An 18,571-nucleotide genomic window follows, 5' to 3' on the forward strand; every position below is an offset into this window, starting at 1 on the left:
CATACCGTCTGTCCGATGCATGGTGAACAATGTTCGATCCATGGTGAATTTTCTGTTTTTTCTAAAAACTCGATTTTAGGGGATATTTTCTCAATAAACGGCATATAATTGTGTCCTAAATTGTTATTTTAATCACAAACTATATGTTAAACTCCATTTTGATAATTTTCCGTCGGTAGCGATATCGCTAGAACTTGTTGAAGTACAAGGGTATCCGATGCATGGTGAATTCACCCTAATGCGATTTGATGCGATGATAACGATTGAAATTCAATCGTGTTAATCGTAGAAAAATTTTTGACAGTCAAAAGAAATTTCACAATCAACACGATAGCCACGAGTGAACACAAGATCTGTTCCGGTTTGATACGATCACTACGATTTGTCCACGTTCGAGTCCCCGATTTTAATCGTGGCGCCAATCGTGATAGTGGGAACATAGCATAATCATAATGGTAAATTATTCCCATTTTTTAAGATACGCTGAATATTTTTTTTCTCCCAATGAATTTTGATTGCTTGCATCGTTTAAACGAGGATTGAAAATACTGACAAAGTTGTATTATTTAAAATTAGAATGTACTATTTTCATTTTCTAATGACCAACACAAATAATATACCTGTTTAATATTCCTCCCTACATATTTTTTTTTTCAGTAGAAGAAAGGCAAAATAATAGTTTCCTGTAGCAAGAGGTCAAAATGGTGCGAAACTCGGAATGATGACGTAACGTCATAATCAGTTTTATTTGTGACGTAAATGAGCTAACGGTAGGCCCAAAATAGGCCCTCGGCACTTAACGTAGTATTTGAAGATAGGCCCAAAATAGGCCCGCGGCACAAAGAATGTTAAAAAAATTGTTAAATCTGACAATTTTAGAAATACAAGCAGTTGACTTCGAGTTGTCTTCACTTTAAATGCACCTTCAATTAATTTTGTCGTATGTCATAATATGGAACGCCATGGCTGCCTTATGTTAGAGGATTTTATTATATGTTGTGGGTCTATAATTATATGCTATGGGTTTGTTATTATATGCTGTGGTTCCCTTATTATATGCTGTGGTTTTATAATTATATGCTGTGGTTCTATAATTATATGCTGTGGGTCTATTATTATATGCTGTGGGTCTATTATTGTATGCTCTGGGTCTATAATTATATTCTGTGGGTCTATTATTATATGCTGTGGGTCCATTATTATATGCTGTGGTTCTATAATTATATGCTATGGGTCTATTATTATATGCTGTGGATCTGTTATTATATGCTATGGGTTTACAATTATATGCTTTGGGTCTATTATATGCTGTGGATCTATTATTATATGCTGTGGTTGCATTATTATATGCTGTGGTTTCATTATTATATGTTGTGGGTTCATAATTATATGCTGTGGTTCTTTTATTATATATGCTGTAGTTTCATTATTATATGCTGTGGGTTCATAATCATATGCTGTGGATGCATTATTATATATTAGTCGGGTTATTAAAAACTAGCTATTCGAATCCGGACTTCTCGTTTTTGGAGTTTACTTGCTTAAAAATGGCGACATCTGCAACAGGCCTAGCCGTAATAGGAATGAAAATATAGAAATACAACATATAATTATAAACCCACAGCATATGATAATAGACCCATAGCATATAGTAATAGACCCACAGCATATAATTATAGAACCACAGCATATAATCATAAATCCACAGCATATAATAATAGACCCACAGCATAAAATCATAGATCCACAGCATATAATATTGGACCTACAGCATATAATAATAGACCCACAGCATATAATTATAGAACCACAGCATATAATCATAAATCCACAGCATATAGTAATAGACCCACAGCATATAATTATAGAACCACAGCATATAATCATAAATCCACAGCATATAATTATAGACCCACAGCATATAATTATAGATTCACAGCATATAATATTGGACCTACAGCATATAATAATAGACCCACAGCATATAATAATAGACCCACAGCATATAATTATAGAACCACAGCATATAATTATAGAACCACAGCATATAATAAGGGAAACACAGCATATAATTACAAACCCACAGCTATGGCACGCCAAATTCACAAAAATGAGCAAATCATAGTTTCACAATCGATAAACTAGGTTTATCGGTTGTAAACTATAGTTTACGGACTGTAAACTATAGTTAACAACGTTAATCTATATTTTACATCTGTAAACTATAGTTAACGCGATTATCTATGTTTCACAATCGTAAACTATACTTAACACCGAAAACTATCATTTGCGATTGCAAAGCATAGATTATCTGATAAATACACTATAGTTAACGATCTGATAAATATAGTTTCACGATTTGTGAAACTATGATTAACAACTCTTAACTATAGTTTACGATTGTAAACTATAGTTTACAAACGTGAATCTATGTTTATCAACAAAATCTATTGTTAACGCTTATTACAGACAGATAAACTTAGATTATCATTCGTAAACTATAGTTAACAACCGTTAAATATAGTTTTACAGATGAAAACTATACTTAACGAATCGTTAACTATACTTAACGAATCGTTAACTATAGTTTACGGTTTGTAAACTATAGTTTACAGTCGATAAACCTAGTTTATCAAATGTGAAACTAGGTTTATCTCATTTTTGTGAATTTGGCGTGCCATACACAGCATATAATAATAGACCAACAGCATATGATAAAGTCATCTAACATAATGCAGCCATGGCGTTCCATATGTCAAGCTGACTTCTAAGATACGATTCATGTTTATTTGTGTAATTTGTGTGAAAGTACAAATAAACTCTGAAAAAAAAGATACAACTGCAATTTTTAAACACTATCAAATTTTTAAAAAATGAATTCTTTTTAGAATCCCTAACTAGTGCTTGAGTATACTGTCAATATGATTTAATTGGAAATTAAACGAAACTTACCTGGAAGTTGAAGTTTAATTGTAATTCTACTTCATCACTGTCCAGTTCATTACAGAACCACATGAGATAGCGCTAGCCTATCTGGCCTCAGTGCGCTTTTATCTGGGCTTCAGTGCAGACGTGTTTATTTTAAGCAGCAGTGGTTTTCCCGCGGTTTATTAGTGAACAAAGGATTTTTGTTATTTTTTGATTTAATTGTTTTTATTACTCATCATGGCTACTGGTCATGAAGAGGATACCCTACTGGGGTCATTTGACGATGAACTAACATCAGATTCAAAGCAAATTTTTAATGCTTTGAATAAAATTCAAAGTACTATGGACACAGTTGCTACTGGCATCAATAAAATGGGGGATGCTTTTTCTGCATTAGCTGCAGCAGGCCCCAAACCTATGGTTACTGACCAGCCCTCCACTTCCAACAAGCGTTCTGCTGATTTAATGGAGGAGGGGGAGACAGATGACTCAGATTATGATGATACTGATGATGTAAAGAGTCTTTTGGAATCCGGAAATATCGGAGCCAAAGATGATCAACAGACTGGTTCAGTCTTAGAAGAGATGGATGCTCTTTTAGAGGATGATGATGATGTTGGTTCAGCAATTTCTGAAAAATTGGCCAACATAACTAATAAAGCATTTTCTAAACAGCATTCTATTGATGCTGTAAAGAAAAAGAAAGAGTCACACAAGAGGCCAAAGAATTGTGAAAAAGTTATTGTGCCTAAAGTCAACAAAGAAATTTGGCGTCAAATGCACAAACAAGCTTTTACAAAAAAGCGTGACCTAAGATTGATGAATGTTCAGAGTTTAATCACAAAGTCAACTTGTGCAATAGTTGGTGTAGCAAACAAGTTGTTGAATTTAGATGGCCAGAAGCATGATGCAGAAATAAGAAACTGTCTTGATGCAATATATTTATTGGGCCATGCAAACACCACAATGTCTATGCAGCGGAGAGATTTATTAAGACCAGTGCTAAAAAGTGATTATGCTGCATTATGTGACAGCAATGTCCCGGTTACATCTTTGTTTTTCGGAGATGACCTTCCTAAGTCTCTGAAGGAGGCTCGTCAAGTAGGCAATGTTGGAAGGGATTTTTCAAAAAACGGGAAAAGATTCGGGTTCAGTCAGAGACACAAGAGCGATTTTTCTTGGAAAAAGAAGAATCAAAGTCAGCAGAAGAGATTCAAGAAAGATCAGTAACAGAGACCCTGACTGAGGTAAAACTTCAATCTACTACATCTGACGAATATGCAAGTTTTATAGAAAAAACTATTTTGAATGCTAAAAGAGACATATTACAATTTGAAGGTGGCAGAATCATGCATTTTATAGATCAATGGACTGAATTAACTTCAGATCCAGAAATATTGGGCATTGTGAAGGGTATTGAACTTGAATTTATTAGTAAACCAGTTCAAAACATTAATGCAATGCATCAATGCAAATTTAATATGATAGAGAAAAAAGCAATTGATGAAGAAATACAAAAATTACTTGATAAAAAAGTAATCGTAGAAAGTGAAAGGGAAAAAGACCAGTTTGTGTCTCCTATATTTTTAAGACCCAAAAAAGATGGAAAATTCAGGTTGATATGCAACTTGAAACATTTGAATAAATTTATTCAGTATCGCCATTTTAAAATGGATTCACTGGTGTCAGTTTTGAGGATGATTACACCAAATTGTTATATGGCTTCCATTGATCTAAAAGATGCACCAAATTGTTATATGGCTTCCATTGATCTAAAAGATAAACACACATGTCCTATTAATGATATTTCAAACTGAAGAAAAAATACATAAACTGAAGAATCTGTCAAAACTAGAGGGTTTTGCTAAACCATCTGATTTTGTTTATTAAAAAAAAGGTATTAAATTTAATTTTCAAAACGGTAAATTAGTACTGATTAATAGTTTATTCAAATAGTCTAAAAAAAAAAACAACATGCATTTTATCAGCAAAAGATTAGAATATTACTGAGCAGCACAGTAACTATGCACTTCTCTGTTGTAGAATATTGTTGGTACCTGACTACATGTACTGTACATGTATATGACCTTGTGAGCCACTCTGTAATTTACGGCAAGCCAGAGTCGGAATGTGACAATGCTAAGGAGCTAGAAAATCAAATCACATTATCCTCTATACACACCCTATTGACCCAAATGAACTGTAAATTAACGGACATCCAACACAGGAGTGATTCACTTGAATCCAGACTCAGTGCTATTGAAAATAAAATGGCCTCCTTTAATGAATTACAAGGGTCTGTGAATATGCTAAAATCGCAAGTATCAAAACTTGATGAAAGAGTGACAAGTGTGAAGAATGATGTTCAAAACTTTGACACAGATATGAAAGCACTGGGAAATGTCTTCGATTCAGTCAAAGATGCAACTGAGGCGAACAAGAATCAAATTGTGAGCAATGTGAAAGCTACAGAGCAGTGTATACGTACCCAAAAACAAACAGAAAATGTGTTAAAAGCTGTGACAGATGCTAACGAGGCTCTACAAAACTCGGTTACAGATCTCAAAATGCGCTCAATGCGAGACAATCTTATTTTCTCAGGAATACCAGAACGGAGATTCGAGGATACTGAAGCTGTTCTTCAAGATTTTATTCAAAGAAAATATAGAATAAATTACGAAATCTCATTTGAACGTGTACATAGAATGGGAAAATGGAGCGAGTTCAGCGAACACCCAAGAAATATTGTCGCAAAATTTACGTTTTACAAAGACAGAGAATACATCCGCAGCCGAGCACCGCAAAAGCTAAAACACAGTAATGTTTGGGTAAATGAGCAATTCCCCCCAGAGATTGAGGAAAAAAGAAGGAAACTCTATCCGGTTCTACGGCAAGCATTGAAAGATCATAAGCGCGCCAAGCTTGTGAGAGACACGCTGTACATCGACGGTAAGGAATACATACCATCAGCTGGATCCGCGCACAGCGCACCTGTTCAATCTTTACCCACCTGGAATTCGACCCCGAGTTTTCAACCGATGGATCAACAGAGCACGCCGCAAAATACCGACCGCCAGGCACTAAAACGACAGCGACAGGGATCTACACCTGAGCAGGCATAGGAAACCGCGGGAGAACAAACTGATAGGGATAAACCCCTGAATATTTTATCCTTAAATGTATGTGGACTTAAACAACGACTTAATTATCCAGAGTTTTACGATTTCATCTCTGAGTATGACATAATCGGACTTTCAGAAACTAAAACCGATGATTCGGACAATATACAGATAACCGGCTACACAGTTTTCATGAAAAATAGACATAAATTATCAAATAGAAGATCTGGTGGGCTAGTTATAGCAGTTCGAGACGATATTATAAAACATGTAAATATTTTGAAAACAGATTGTAAATTCATTTTTTGGTTCAAACTTAGCAAATTTCTACTTAATACTTGTGAAGATGTCTTATGTGGAGTTGTGTACATTCCACCAGAAGGGAGTAAATATTCTTCTCCCGACTGTTTTTTAGAAATAGAGCAAGAAATTTTAAACATGGCAAATAACTGTAAATATGTATGCTTATTTGGAGATTTCAATGCTAGAGTTGGTAAATTACACGACTATTGTACTTCTGACGAATTTTTGACACAGGTAACTCATAGCCCGATTCATTCAGAGATTGCTCTTAGATGTTCGATATTTAATGACCATCAGATTCCTTTAGAAAGAGTTGTACAAGATTGCACTGTAAATAATTATGGACATAAATTTGTTGACTTTTGTAAAAATAATGACTTGTATATTGTGAATAGCCGGGTAGGCAGAGATAAAAATACAGGTAGTGTCACATGTAAGAATAGCAGCACTGTTGATTATGTTGTAGCCAGTGCAAATATTTTTGAAATTGTGGAAAATTTTGAAATTATTGATTTTTGTAACCTTTTTTCAGATGTACATAATCCAATAACTTTTTCGTTCACTAATTGTAACAAAGAGGTCAAAAGTTGTAGAACAGGTAAAAATCAACCAAGTGTAAAATTATGGTGTGCGGACAAAGCAGACGATTTTCGTAGCAATATTGAAGTGAGTTCTGTATTAGCCATAGAAAATGATCTAGATAGACTATCTAATAATATTAAAAGTATCTGCAGGGATGATGTTACGAAAATAGCGAAAAACATTTGTGAAGTATTTGTTAATTCAGCTAAGGAAACGTTTGGTATGAAAAGAAATATAGAAAACCCCTCAATGGATAATAAAAAGCGTAACAAACCCTGGTTTAACCAGGAATGTAAAACAGCAAGGAGAAAATTCCATTTAGCAAAGCGAATATACAATAGAAATAAAACAATTGAAAACAAAGGTGACCTAAAATCAACTAGTAAACAATACAAGAAAACAATGGATAACTGCTTGAAGGGTTACAGAAATAAATTAACTCAAAAACTGGCCCATTTACGTTCAAAAAACCCGAAAGATTATTGGAGAATTTTAAATGCATCAAGTCAAGATAAAAAATGCGCTGTTGAAATCCAAGATATGTTTCTATTTTTAAAAGAAATGAATGAAGGCAATACTAATGATTCTAACGATGATGAAAATAACGACTTTAGATTAGATGATACAAATGATAACTCAGACCATGTAGACAATATTATCAATTGTGAAATTGTTGAAGAAGAAATAATAGCGGCTGTTCAGAAACTTAAGAATGGTAAAGCCGCAGGGTATGATAACATTCTAAATGAACATATTTCTACAACATTGTCAACGTTTTTACCATTGTATAAGAAGTTTTTTAATATAATTTTTGATAGTGGTTTCGTTCCAGATGAATGGTTAATTGGTATTGTTAGACCGATATATAAGAATAAGGGCGACCCAACCCAGCCTGAAAATTATCGTCCTATATCTCTGCTGAGCTGCCTAGGCAAACTTTTTACCCGCATATTGGCGAATAGACTAGAAATGTATGCAAACGAAATTAACTTACTAAATAATAATCAAGCAGGTTTTAGGAAGAATTACTCAACATTAGACCATATTTTAACTTTGCAATTTCTATCTGATATCCTTATGAAAAGAAAAAAGAAACTTTTTTGTGCATTTATTGATTTTAAACAGGCATTCGATACTGTATGGAGAAACGGTTTGTGGAATAAGCTATTCAGAAATGGTATTAACGGAAAATGTTTTAATTATATAAGGAATATGTACATGGGAATTAAGTCTTTAGTGAAACAAAATGGAATGTCCTCGGGATTTTTTGAATGTAATGTCGGGGTAAGACAAGGCGAAAATCTGTCACCTTTTTTATTTTCCTTGTACATAAACGATCTTGAATATTTTTTGGTAGAAAAAGACATAGTCGGATTACAAACTATTAGTAAAGAAATTGAAGATGAATTATTACTACATTTAAAACTTTTGATTTTATTTTATGCTGATGACACTGTTATATTGGCAGAATCTGCTGATGATTTACAAAAGGCACTGAATGAATTCCATACTTATTGTACTCAATGGAAACTTAATGTGAATGTGGATAAGACAAAAGTCTTGGTTTTCTCCAAAGGGTCAATGTTAAAGAGGAAATTTTATTACAATACCCAATATATTGAAAATGTAAAAGAATTTAAATATCTAGGAATTGTATTATCAAGAACAGGTTCATATTGTAAAGCGAAGAAACATCTTTGTGAGCAAGCACAAAAAGCAATGTACGGGGTGATAAGGAAAATTAGACAATTTAATTTACCGATTGAATGTCAGCTTGACTTGTTTGATAAAGTAGTCACACCCATTTTACTCTACGGATGTGAGATATGGGGTTATGAAAATATGGATATAATTGAACGTGTCCATTTAAAATTCTTAAAAACTATATTTAACTTAAAAAGTTCTACACCAAATTACATGATTTACGGAGAAACTGGAAGATTCCCTTTGTACATTAATGTTTTTACGAGAATGACTACATACTGGTCAAAGATGTTTACATGTACAGAAGATAAAATTGTCAATATTGTGTACAAGTATATGTATAACCAATTAAGTAATGATGGTATTAAATGTCAATGGATTGAATGTATTCAAAAGATCCTAAATAATTGTGGACTTTCATTTATATGGAATGAGCAAGGTGTGGTCAATGCTAAATGGTTAAGTGCTATTGTAAATCAAAATTTAAAAGATCAGTTCATTCAGAAATGGTCAAATGATATAAATAGTTCTTCCAAAGGCCAGATTTACAGAATTTTTAAAACTAATTTCGGATTTGAAAGCTATATTAAAAATTTACACCCAAAACAAAGAAAGTTATTGATGAAAATGCGTACCTCAAATCATCATCTACCTGTAGAAATAGGGAGATGGTGTGGCACCCCATTAAATGAAAGAGTATGTTTACTTTGTAACAATGGAAAGATAGGTGATGAATACCACTACATTTTAGAGTGTACAGCTTTTTTAGATATAAGAAAAAAAATTTTACACAAAAGTTACTGCACCAGACCAAATGTTTTTAAGTTTTATGAACTCATGGCCAATTCAAATATACAATCTTTAAAAAAACTATGTACATTTATTTCAAAAATATTTGAGACTGTCTGTCCTTCTTAGCTGTCCTCCTGATGTTTTCTTTTTGCATATACATTACTATTACATGTACTTTAAGCTGTCCTCCTGGTGTTTTCTTTTTGCATATACATTATTATTACATGTACTTTAAGTACATCCTCTCTACATGCAGTTGTAAAACACTTACTTATGTATATATTTATATGTATATATATTTATATGTGTGTATATTTATACTAAATGTACCTCTGACGACTTTATAGACACTGTATATATACTCTATGTTCCTCATGTACCATGTTGTATGGTTTGAGAGAATAAACTGATTGATTGATTGATTGACAAGATGCACGGACTACCCTAATCTCTCTGTTGATTACCTGTGTATTGTGTGCGTTCAAGCGGAAAGTGTTTTCCTGTTAGTAGTTGATTTAATATTTTATTATGAGTGAACATAATAGGATGGGACAGCAGGCACTGCCTATATATTAAGTCCTTTCCACAATACAAAAATCAAAGTCATACATGTACAAGTAAATATTAGCTACATAACATTGTGGTTGATGTATATTTCACAGCTGTACAGAACAATGGATTCGTGTTTATTAGAGTCTTATCAATGCAACAAAATGATATAATGACACTTTAAAAAAAAATCCAGTGAGCGGGGGGGGGGGGGGGTCCCAAACCCCCCTGAATCCGCCACTGTTGCTAACGCCATATGACTACGGTGGGCATGCTCCCTAGGCCTAGAGGCCTCTACAAAATAAAACAATGTGCAAGAAAAATATGTCAACATTTACGATAACAAATAGTGGTCCCCCGCATTCGATGTCTTAGTGTAGTGGATAGGATGAGCACTATGGCATAATGGCAAAATATGAAAACTCATAATCTAATTTAAAAAGTAATCACCAAAGTTTAATTTTTGAAAATTAGTGTGAAGGTCAAGGTCAAAGGGTAAGAAAAAAATCATAGCATGCTCGAAAACATCTTTTCACTACGGAAGCGTATTAGGACCGCAGCAGTATATCTTTTATTAATTTGTTTTAACAAATTATCAATTCGTTATAACAGACGTCTGTTTACTTTTTACATTTTCCCGATCGGGGGAAATTATTTTTCTGAAATTGTTCTAATGACGGACCGAGCTCCCTTCCAAGGGGGATATAACCAAGAAAATGTTAAAGCAGGGTTTTTCAAAGAAGAAAATCTTCAAAATCCCAATTTAGTTTTTTAAAGTTTCAAACATTCCGGTCAACCAAGGTGAGTTCGATCTTGGCCAAACCTCAACTGGACTCCTAAACTTCTGAGATACCGGTATACTGAAAACGGAGCTTGGAAATTTTCCTGTCTTGTAATTCATGTGATTAAATTGGTCATTAACAAAATTACTTTGTTAAAGATCACTCTGATCCTTCGGAGGTTTGAAAAACAATAAGAGTAATGCAGAAGACGGCATAATTAATGAATTTTGTATTGAATGTAAAGATATAATGACACCTATTACATGTAAATTATTAACAAGATTTTTAATTCTGGCCATTACCCTGAAAATTGGTCAACAGGATGTATTGTGCCTATTCTTAAGAAAGGTGACAAAAATGATCCTAATAATTATAGAGGTATTACATTAGTAAGTTGTTTAGCTAAATTATTTACAAGTATTTTAAATCAAAGATTGTTAGAGTAACAAAGAATATAATATAACGACAGATGCACAATTTAGTTTTAAACACAATGCAAGTACCATTGATGCAATTTTTGTTTTACAAACTCTGGTAAATAAGATGCTTAGAAATAAGAAAAGATTGTATTGTTGTTTTGTTGACTATAAAAAAGCTTTTGATTATGTTAATAGATCTAGTCTGCGGATGAAGCTTAAATTATATGGTATAGATGGAAAAATGATGTGTATGATTAAATCACTTTATCAGAATGTGAAAGCATGTATAAAACATGTTGGAGAACTGTCAGAGTATTTTAATATTTCAACCGGTGTATTACAAGGTGAAATTTTGTCACCATTAGTGTTTTCAATGTATGTCAATGATTTTGAAAAGCATTTTATATCTACCAATTGTCCAGCTATAGAACTACAAATGATTAATTTATTTTTACTTATGTATGCTGATGACACAGTATTAATGTCAGAAACACCAGAGGGTTTACAAAATATGTTAAATTCATTGTATACATATACATTAGAGTGGAGTTTAACTGTTAATGTTGAAAAAACAAAAATATTAGTGTTTAGAAACAGTGGACATACTAGAGCTAATGAACACTGGGAATATGATGGGAATACTGTAGAAGTAGTTAATGAGTTTAATTATCTTGGTATGTTGTTTAATTTGAATGGTAAATTTGCAAAAACACAACAAAATTTTGCATCACAGGGAAGAAAAGCCATGTATAGTGTTTTGAATAGAATGAAAGATTTGAATTTTAATGTTAAATAACATTTAAATGTAATTTTTGTCTCTGGTCGTTAGGTAGGAGGAAAATTTCTTTTTATTAAAAAATTGGGTTTCCGCACCTTTTCTCCAAAATGCTTGTATATAATAATGAGGTGATTTTTTTTTTTTTTGATTATGAGTTTATTTTGATGTGTTACCAATCAAATTTGCATTTTGTTTCGCTTCTTCAATTAAAAAAAAATATTTATGTATTTATGACGTAATTTACAAATAGTAATACTTTCATTTTACAGATCGATCAGGACATCGTCCTGTGCGGGACATTATACTCTCCCAACAGGAAGTTAATATTTACGCCGATAGATGTCGTGTTCGCGCCAGAATAATCAAGTAGAAGAGTTTTCAGGGAAGATTTTTAGAAAAGGTTTGTTAGGAACATTGTTTTTTTTTATTTTTAAATGAAAGTTTTACTCAACTGGTACAGAGGATTAACTCTCTGTTCATATACCACCCTGACAGTTTCAAAATTCTCTTAAACAGACATCGATTTTCATGTTTACATCAAGCGGCCATGTTTGTTGAACGATATGTTGACGATTGTTCACTATGATGGAGGTTTAGCCTTGAGTGTAAATTTTGAAATTGCAAAGATTTTGAGATTAGGTTTTGTCAATGATGTTAAGTCACAAGTTTTGAAGGAGGATCCTAATAGAACCAATGGACGACTTTCACATTTTAAAGTTATTTCCCTTTGTGGGGTATCACTGTCTGTCTAGTTAATGGAGGATGCTAGTGCATCAACGGTACTTGGAAACGTGAGGTAATTTGCATTAAACGGGCTCGTTATGCATAAATTATCCCACGCTTCCAAATATTGTTGATGTCCCTGCTATACTCTACTAACTAGACAGTGATCCCCTTTTCCGTTTCATTGTGGAATGAATTGTAAAGAACTATATGCGGTATATTGCAGATGTTTGCCCCCACAAAAGTCAAATTTTGAAAACTTCCTGAAATTGTACGAGAAATATAAGTTAACAGAAAATATTATAGTTCCAGAGCAGTGTATTCACAACTAGACAGTGATCAACCCCATGTGTTTCCGTTTCATTGTGGAATGAATTGTAAATTTAGATTTTTAAAAATGTAGACTAATAGATTTAAATTACACAAGGCCTCCCATGTCAATTTCAATAGTCCCCACCCACTGACATCAAACACAAAAGACAGCAGCATGAGCTTTACGTGCACATTAGGCCCACTTAGCATCAGATGCTTAAGAATTACATGCATATTAGGCCTCCTCAGCTCCTGGCCTATTGCTTGGCAAAATTTACATTCTGGTAGAATGATCAAGAATTCAACTCAACTAACTTTCCAAGAGTTATCATGTAGAAAACAAATAGAAATGGAAATATATCTGAGTAGCCCTCTGTTTTCCCTCTGTAATATTACTAACAGTCAGCGATTTTTTCCACCCATTGGGAAAGGGTCCAGTACTGGTTCAATTGGGAAAAATAACATCGAAGAAAAACGGGAGAATTTTCTCTCAATTATGCAAATGCAATGTATTTTGCATTTATTCCAACTTAATTACCTACTACTCCTTGTTTTAAAGAATAAGCAACAAGTACTTATTGTTTTTCAACGTCCCATGTTCTCACATTTTCATGCTTTCAATTTGTCAAAATGTATAACACTACACTGTCTTAACCACAGGTCCCGCCAAATTACGACTTTCTCTACTTTCGATTTAAGTGGAAGTGAAACAATTAATAGTCAACTTGTACAATGTTTCATTTAACAAGAAATATGATGCCGTCATAGTCTGTTGCATCACTGTTGAATTGGGAATTTTTTGTCACAGAGTTGGGAAAAATTAACGTTTTTTTGGCATTGGGAACGGTGCCGTTTATCGGTACCAGTTCTATAAGAAAAAAAAAACCGCTGTAACTATTGGGCAATGTATTTTGGATTTAATCTGTGAATATCTTATTTCTGGTTGGGGTTATAAATGAAGGATAAAACCAGAGACCTCTGAATGGAATACTCGGATGCCTCTGGTTTTATCCTATCCAAATGGAAGTTGTATCCCAATAAAAGTCTTAAAATGTATTGACATAATTTTCGTGGAAGAAATAAGTGGTTTACAATAAAGAGGCTCGACCAAAGATGTCTGAAACTTAATTGACAAGAAAAAGTCTATTGAAGTAAAGTTTAAGGATGTCATTTTAAAGAAGGTAAATGATTGATATATTATCAAAATATGAGCTTGAAGTGGGGATGCCTGAAAATGAGTTAGGTAACTTGTGCCACAGTGGTAAAAATAAGTAGGGAGTGCCTCGTATACGAAATAAGTGCCTGTGGATTGATGACCGTGATCATCTCAAGCAAATTGAATTTTATTCATGCAATAATACCCCACCCCCATTCCCAAAGGGGTATGAAAACTGATTGATAGCTTGCTTTGTTTTACATGTATTGATTTTTCATGTTTTTTTTCTTTTGTAGAATGAAGTGATTCACAAAGCACCACAGTGATGGCAGGATTTGAAAGAGAATTTATCATTCACCTGCAGAGTGTCGGTGAGCATAATGTAAATGGCTTGCTAAAAGAAGACCCTGTTAACAAAGGGAAGAAAGAGGTGCATAACAGTGTGTATGGAAGATTGATGAAAAAATACAGAAAACAATGGTGGGGTTCTGGTCCAGCAAAAAAGAAGAGAAAGACTGATGCACAAGAAACCAAGAAAGAAGAAGATGGAATCACTGCAAGCAAGGAGGAGGAACATTGGGTAGAAAATAATCAGTCTTCATGGTCTCAATTCCATTCTGGGAGTTGTACCACAAATTCTACGGGTGTTCTAGAAGAATCAAGGAAGTACAATTCTTCATTGATGAACAGTGAAACACATTGTACTGATTTCCCAATAACAGGTATAGTACAAGAGTTTCCTGGAAATCGTGACAATGGAAATTCTCCTTTCAATAGCAGCAACAGTTGCGGTTCTCCTGAAGATATAACTAGTCAAGAACAGTCTCAGGTCCTAGGAAAGCAAGTGAGTGCATCTTTCCTAACAGATACTCAGTTGTGTGAACAAAATAACAATTCCCAAAACCTTGGGTGCGTTTGCAAGGACAACATACATTGGACAGAATCTCAGATACCAAAAGTGCCTGATTCACCTCAACCGGAAATAGGGGCCACTACGGAAATTCCCTCTGAATGTGAAGAGGTGAAACCAAAGATTTCAGATGAAACCAAAAGTGATCAGTGTGTTAAAAGTGAGCATGATGAATGTAAAAATCTAGTGTGTGAACAAACACACGAATCTCTGGTTGTGGCTGAACCAAAGCTCTCAAACTTTGAGGAGGATGAAAAAGTCAATGACAATCTAACAATAAAAGCTAGAACTTCTTCCCGTCGAAAATCTGTATTAACTCCAATTGCATGGCAGCAGCAGTTTATGTCATTCTTGTCCACTACTCAGGAAGAGGAGTCCTTTGTATCAGATGATCCAGACTTTGTGTGTCATGTAGATATATCCCCCGCTAAAATCTCACGGAGACAGAGGTCTCGCAATGTTCGGAATAGCAGCTGTTCATGTTGCATTGATGCAGAGAGTCACAATAAGAAAGAAAAACAGTCCCGCCAACGAGAAAAAAAACTTTTGAGAGAGCAGAAACATTTCATTCAAGACATGTTGCGTTTGGTATCACTAAGAAATAAAATTGTGAAACTCATTCAAACTTTACTTCCTGAAGATTTAAAACATTTTGTGAAGGCAGAAACGGAGAGCTTGGATGAAGTTGTAGAATTTATCTTACATATTCTTCGTTCGAGTGGGAAAGAAAAAGACATTGAGCCAGAAGAATCTCCGTCATCAAGAGCGTGTTCTCCAAACAGGTCCCAAGATGAAGAAGACTTTGTGGATGAAGAAATGCCTGTGTTGGAGAATTGTACAGCCTACGTATCCAACATACCGTCCTCTCCTCCAGCTTCTAAGTTTCAAAGTTTGTCTGATTCAGGTATCGTCCAGGACCAGTCTTTCACCTGTGAAGCAACTTGTGAGACTATTTCTGTCAGTGTTGATTTTTCGGATGATCAGACCAATACTTATGAACATGTTCTGGACAGGAACATAGTTGCTCCCAATCATTCTCTGTATCTGGGTACAGAGCTGGCCAAGGATAAAGAGCCTGGTACTGGAATTGATAAAGAGACTGGAACTGAAATTGATAAAGAGACTGGTACTGAAATTATTCCAGATGGGACTCATATGATGATTGATGAGGATGACCCTGAAGGAGAGACTTCTCAGGTATATCTTGGGGTTGACCTGTATATATCTTCTTAAAGATATTGTTTTATGAATGAATGCATCAAGATACATGTTTATTTTGTGTAAAATATGCAGATAGATTGGCAAAGTATATTGAAATTTAAAAATAGGTTGTTAAATGGGCTTTGTATATTGAAATTTGCAATTTTAATGATAAATATTAAATATTTGTAGGAAAATGCGAGCTGTGCCAATGAAGTTGAGAAAGAGACAATATCCACGGAAGGTACTGAAGAGACACAAGTTAACAAACTATCTGTGAGTAAAAGTGCTCCCTTCCATGTTTCAGAAGAAACAAGTGCTAATAGCCAGGAGGGAAACAATGGTGCAAGTGTGATTCAGGACCAAGGTGACAGTGATAGAAGCAACGACGAAGTTACAACTTCCGATAATTCAGCAAATGTACAGGGAAATGACGTTCAGGTTCTTGACAAACTAGCCAGTGTTCTCTACAACAGTGACTTGAAGCACAGCCTCTCCTCTAGATCTGACCCAATAATGGGTTTGCTGGCAGGTAAGACTTGCGAAGAAACTTCTGGAAGGAATAGTGAAAGTGCAATACAAAATTCCACACCAGTGGTGAACTCTCCATCAGATGAATTAACTTACGATGTGACATCCCCAATGACTAGTGCGGCTCGTACAGATCGGTCAAAAGACAAAGTCATTGATGTGTTTGAACCTTCCATTGTTTTGTGTAAAAAGCCCAAGAAGTGTTTGAAGTTGTTTATGAAGAGAATTCACTCCCTCCTTCACAGGCTTCTACCAGGGGTTCATTTTGAGCATCATTTCTTTAGGAATTCCAACAATTTGGAGTACTTGTTAGATGCTATCATTCAAAGCAATCAAGAAAATCTTTCTGTGGAAGTATGATGTATGTTGAGATCATTTAGTAATAATTGTTCATTCAGTTTTGTATTTGTACAGTATTTGTTGGACGACACCATCCAAATGTTAGGCTAAATGACCATTTTTCTACAATAACCACCTTGATTACTTTATTTATTGAAAAATGTCAATTACTCATGGATTTTGGTGTACATTGTAATTGTTGAGTCTGACTTGTACACGTGTTCTTGCCAAAGCCATCAAATGGCCATGTTGTTTTGCTTGTGTCTTTCATTGTATAGTGGTGAATGCTGTTGGCAAATGAAATACCTATGGTTCAATCATGTTTCATTAATAGATCTATTTTTTCATCATATGTTGTCTAAGTGTTTTTTTTTTTTACAATCACTTAACTTTTTTGTACCAAATTATGAAAGCATTGTCTAGTGTCCATTTTCATGATTAGGTATTTAGATAAAACAAAACATCATTATAATTTGCACAGAAAGATGTTGTATGTCATCATATTTTTAATTATTCCATCATCTTTCACTGGAAAATTTGTAAACCAAGAAAAAGTAATAAGTAAGATGTGAAAAATGTGGAGAGTTGGCATACTTAGATTTCATTTTCAGAAAGTAGATGTAAAATTGTCTCGTTGCATTTATAAGATTAAGAAGTTAAAATTAGCAGTTATCTGTCTTAGAAAAAAAAATGATTACAAGACATAGTCATGTTCTTTTCATTGATGCAGATAATATCAAGTCATTACTTTGAAGTTGGAGATCAGAATATTTTAAAAATCTATTTTTATAGCTATATTTTTCCCCTTTGTGTTGTGGGATATGTTTCTCACTGTTGTTTTTGAGTTTAAAGGTATAGTGTTTGATTAAGAAATAACTATTTGTACCATGGGTCTGTGGAAAGAAAATTTACATCATTTATAGTAAGTTATGTGAAGAGGTAATCGTTAAGGAAGACAGTATTTGTCTGCAAAGTATTAATCTTTTATTACAAATACTGTAAGAAGAAAAGAATTGTGTTACTGGTCTTTGTATGTATATGTTTTCGCACATATGTATGTACTATATGTATGTACTATATAAAGTTCTGTACATTGACATCAATGGAAACATGTAACTGTTGCCATGCAGTTTCTCAAAAATAGGACAAAAAATATCTTAATAGAAATTGTTTTCATTTTTTAGCCCACCAGAGCCAAATGATTGAAATTTGATTAACATCAGCAACTAAGTGTCAACAATGTGGCCACAATCATTTAGGGAAAAAATCTTTTCAAGAAAAGCAACACTATAATTTTTCATGTTCATTATTAAAATTTCCCTGTTGTTAGTATCGGGTCCCTTAGGAAGTCAATTGAGAAAGTCAATGAAAATTTTGAAAATAGCAGTACAACATTTAGAAATATTGATTATAATTTTCAAGCATCCAAATATGATAGGTCACA

General features: G+C 33.8%; 1 protein-coding gene across 1 annotated transcript; it reads left to right on the plus strand.

The window, feature by feature from the left end:
• The first annotated feature begins 12,238 nt into the window (after window positions 1-12,238).
• On the plus strand, window positions 12,239-17,561 carry LOC134274739 (uncharacterized). Its single transcript, XM_062756974.1, has 3 exons — window positions 12,239-12,356; window positions 14,444-16,254; window positions 16,450-17,561. Exons 2-3 carry the CDS (start codon window positions 14,473-14,475, stop codon window positions 17,146-17,148), a joined length of 2,481 nt encoding a protein of 826 aa, XP_062612958.1. The 5' UTR covers window positions 12,239-12,356; window positions 14,444-14,472; the 3' UTR covers window positions 17,149-17,561.
• Window positions 17,562-18,571: the final 1,010 nt, after the last annotated feature.

The sequence above is a fragment of the Saccostrea cucullata genome, unplaced genomic scaffold, assembly GCF_032062105.1.
Source record: "Saccostrea cucullata isolate Sc308-1 unplaced genomic scaffold, CSIRO_AGI_Scuc_v1 ctg823, whole genome shotgun sequence".
Lineage (NCBI taxonomy): Eukaryota > Metazoa > Mollusca > Bivalvia > Ostreida > Ostreidae > Saccostrea > Saccostrea cuccullata.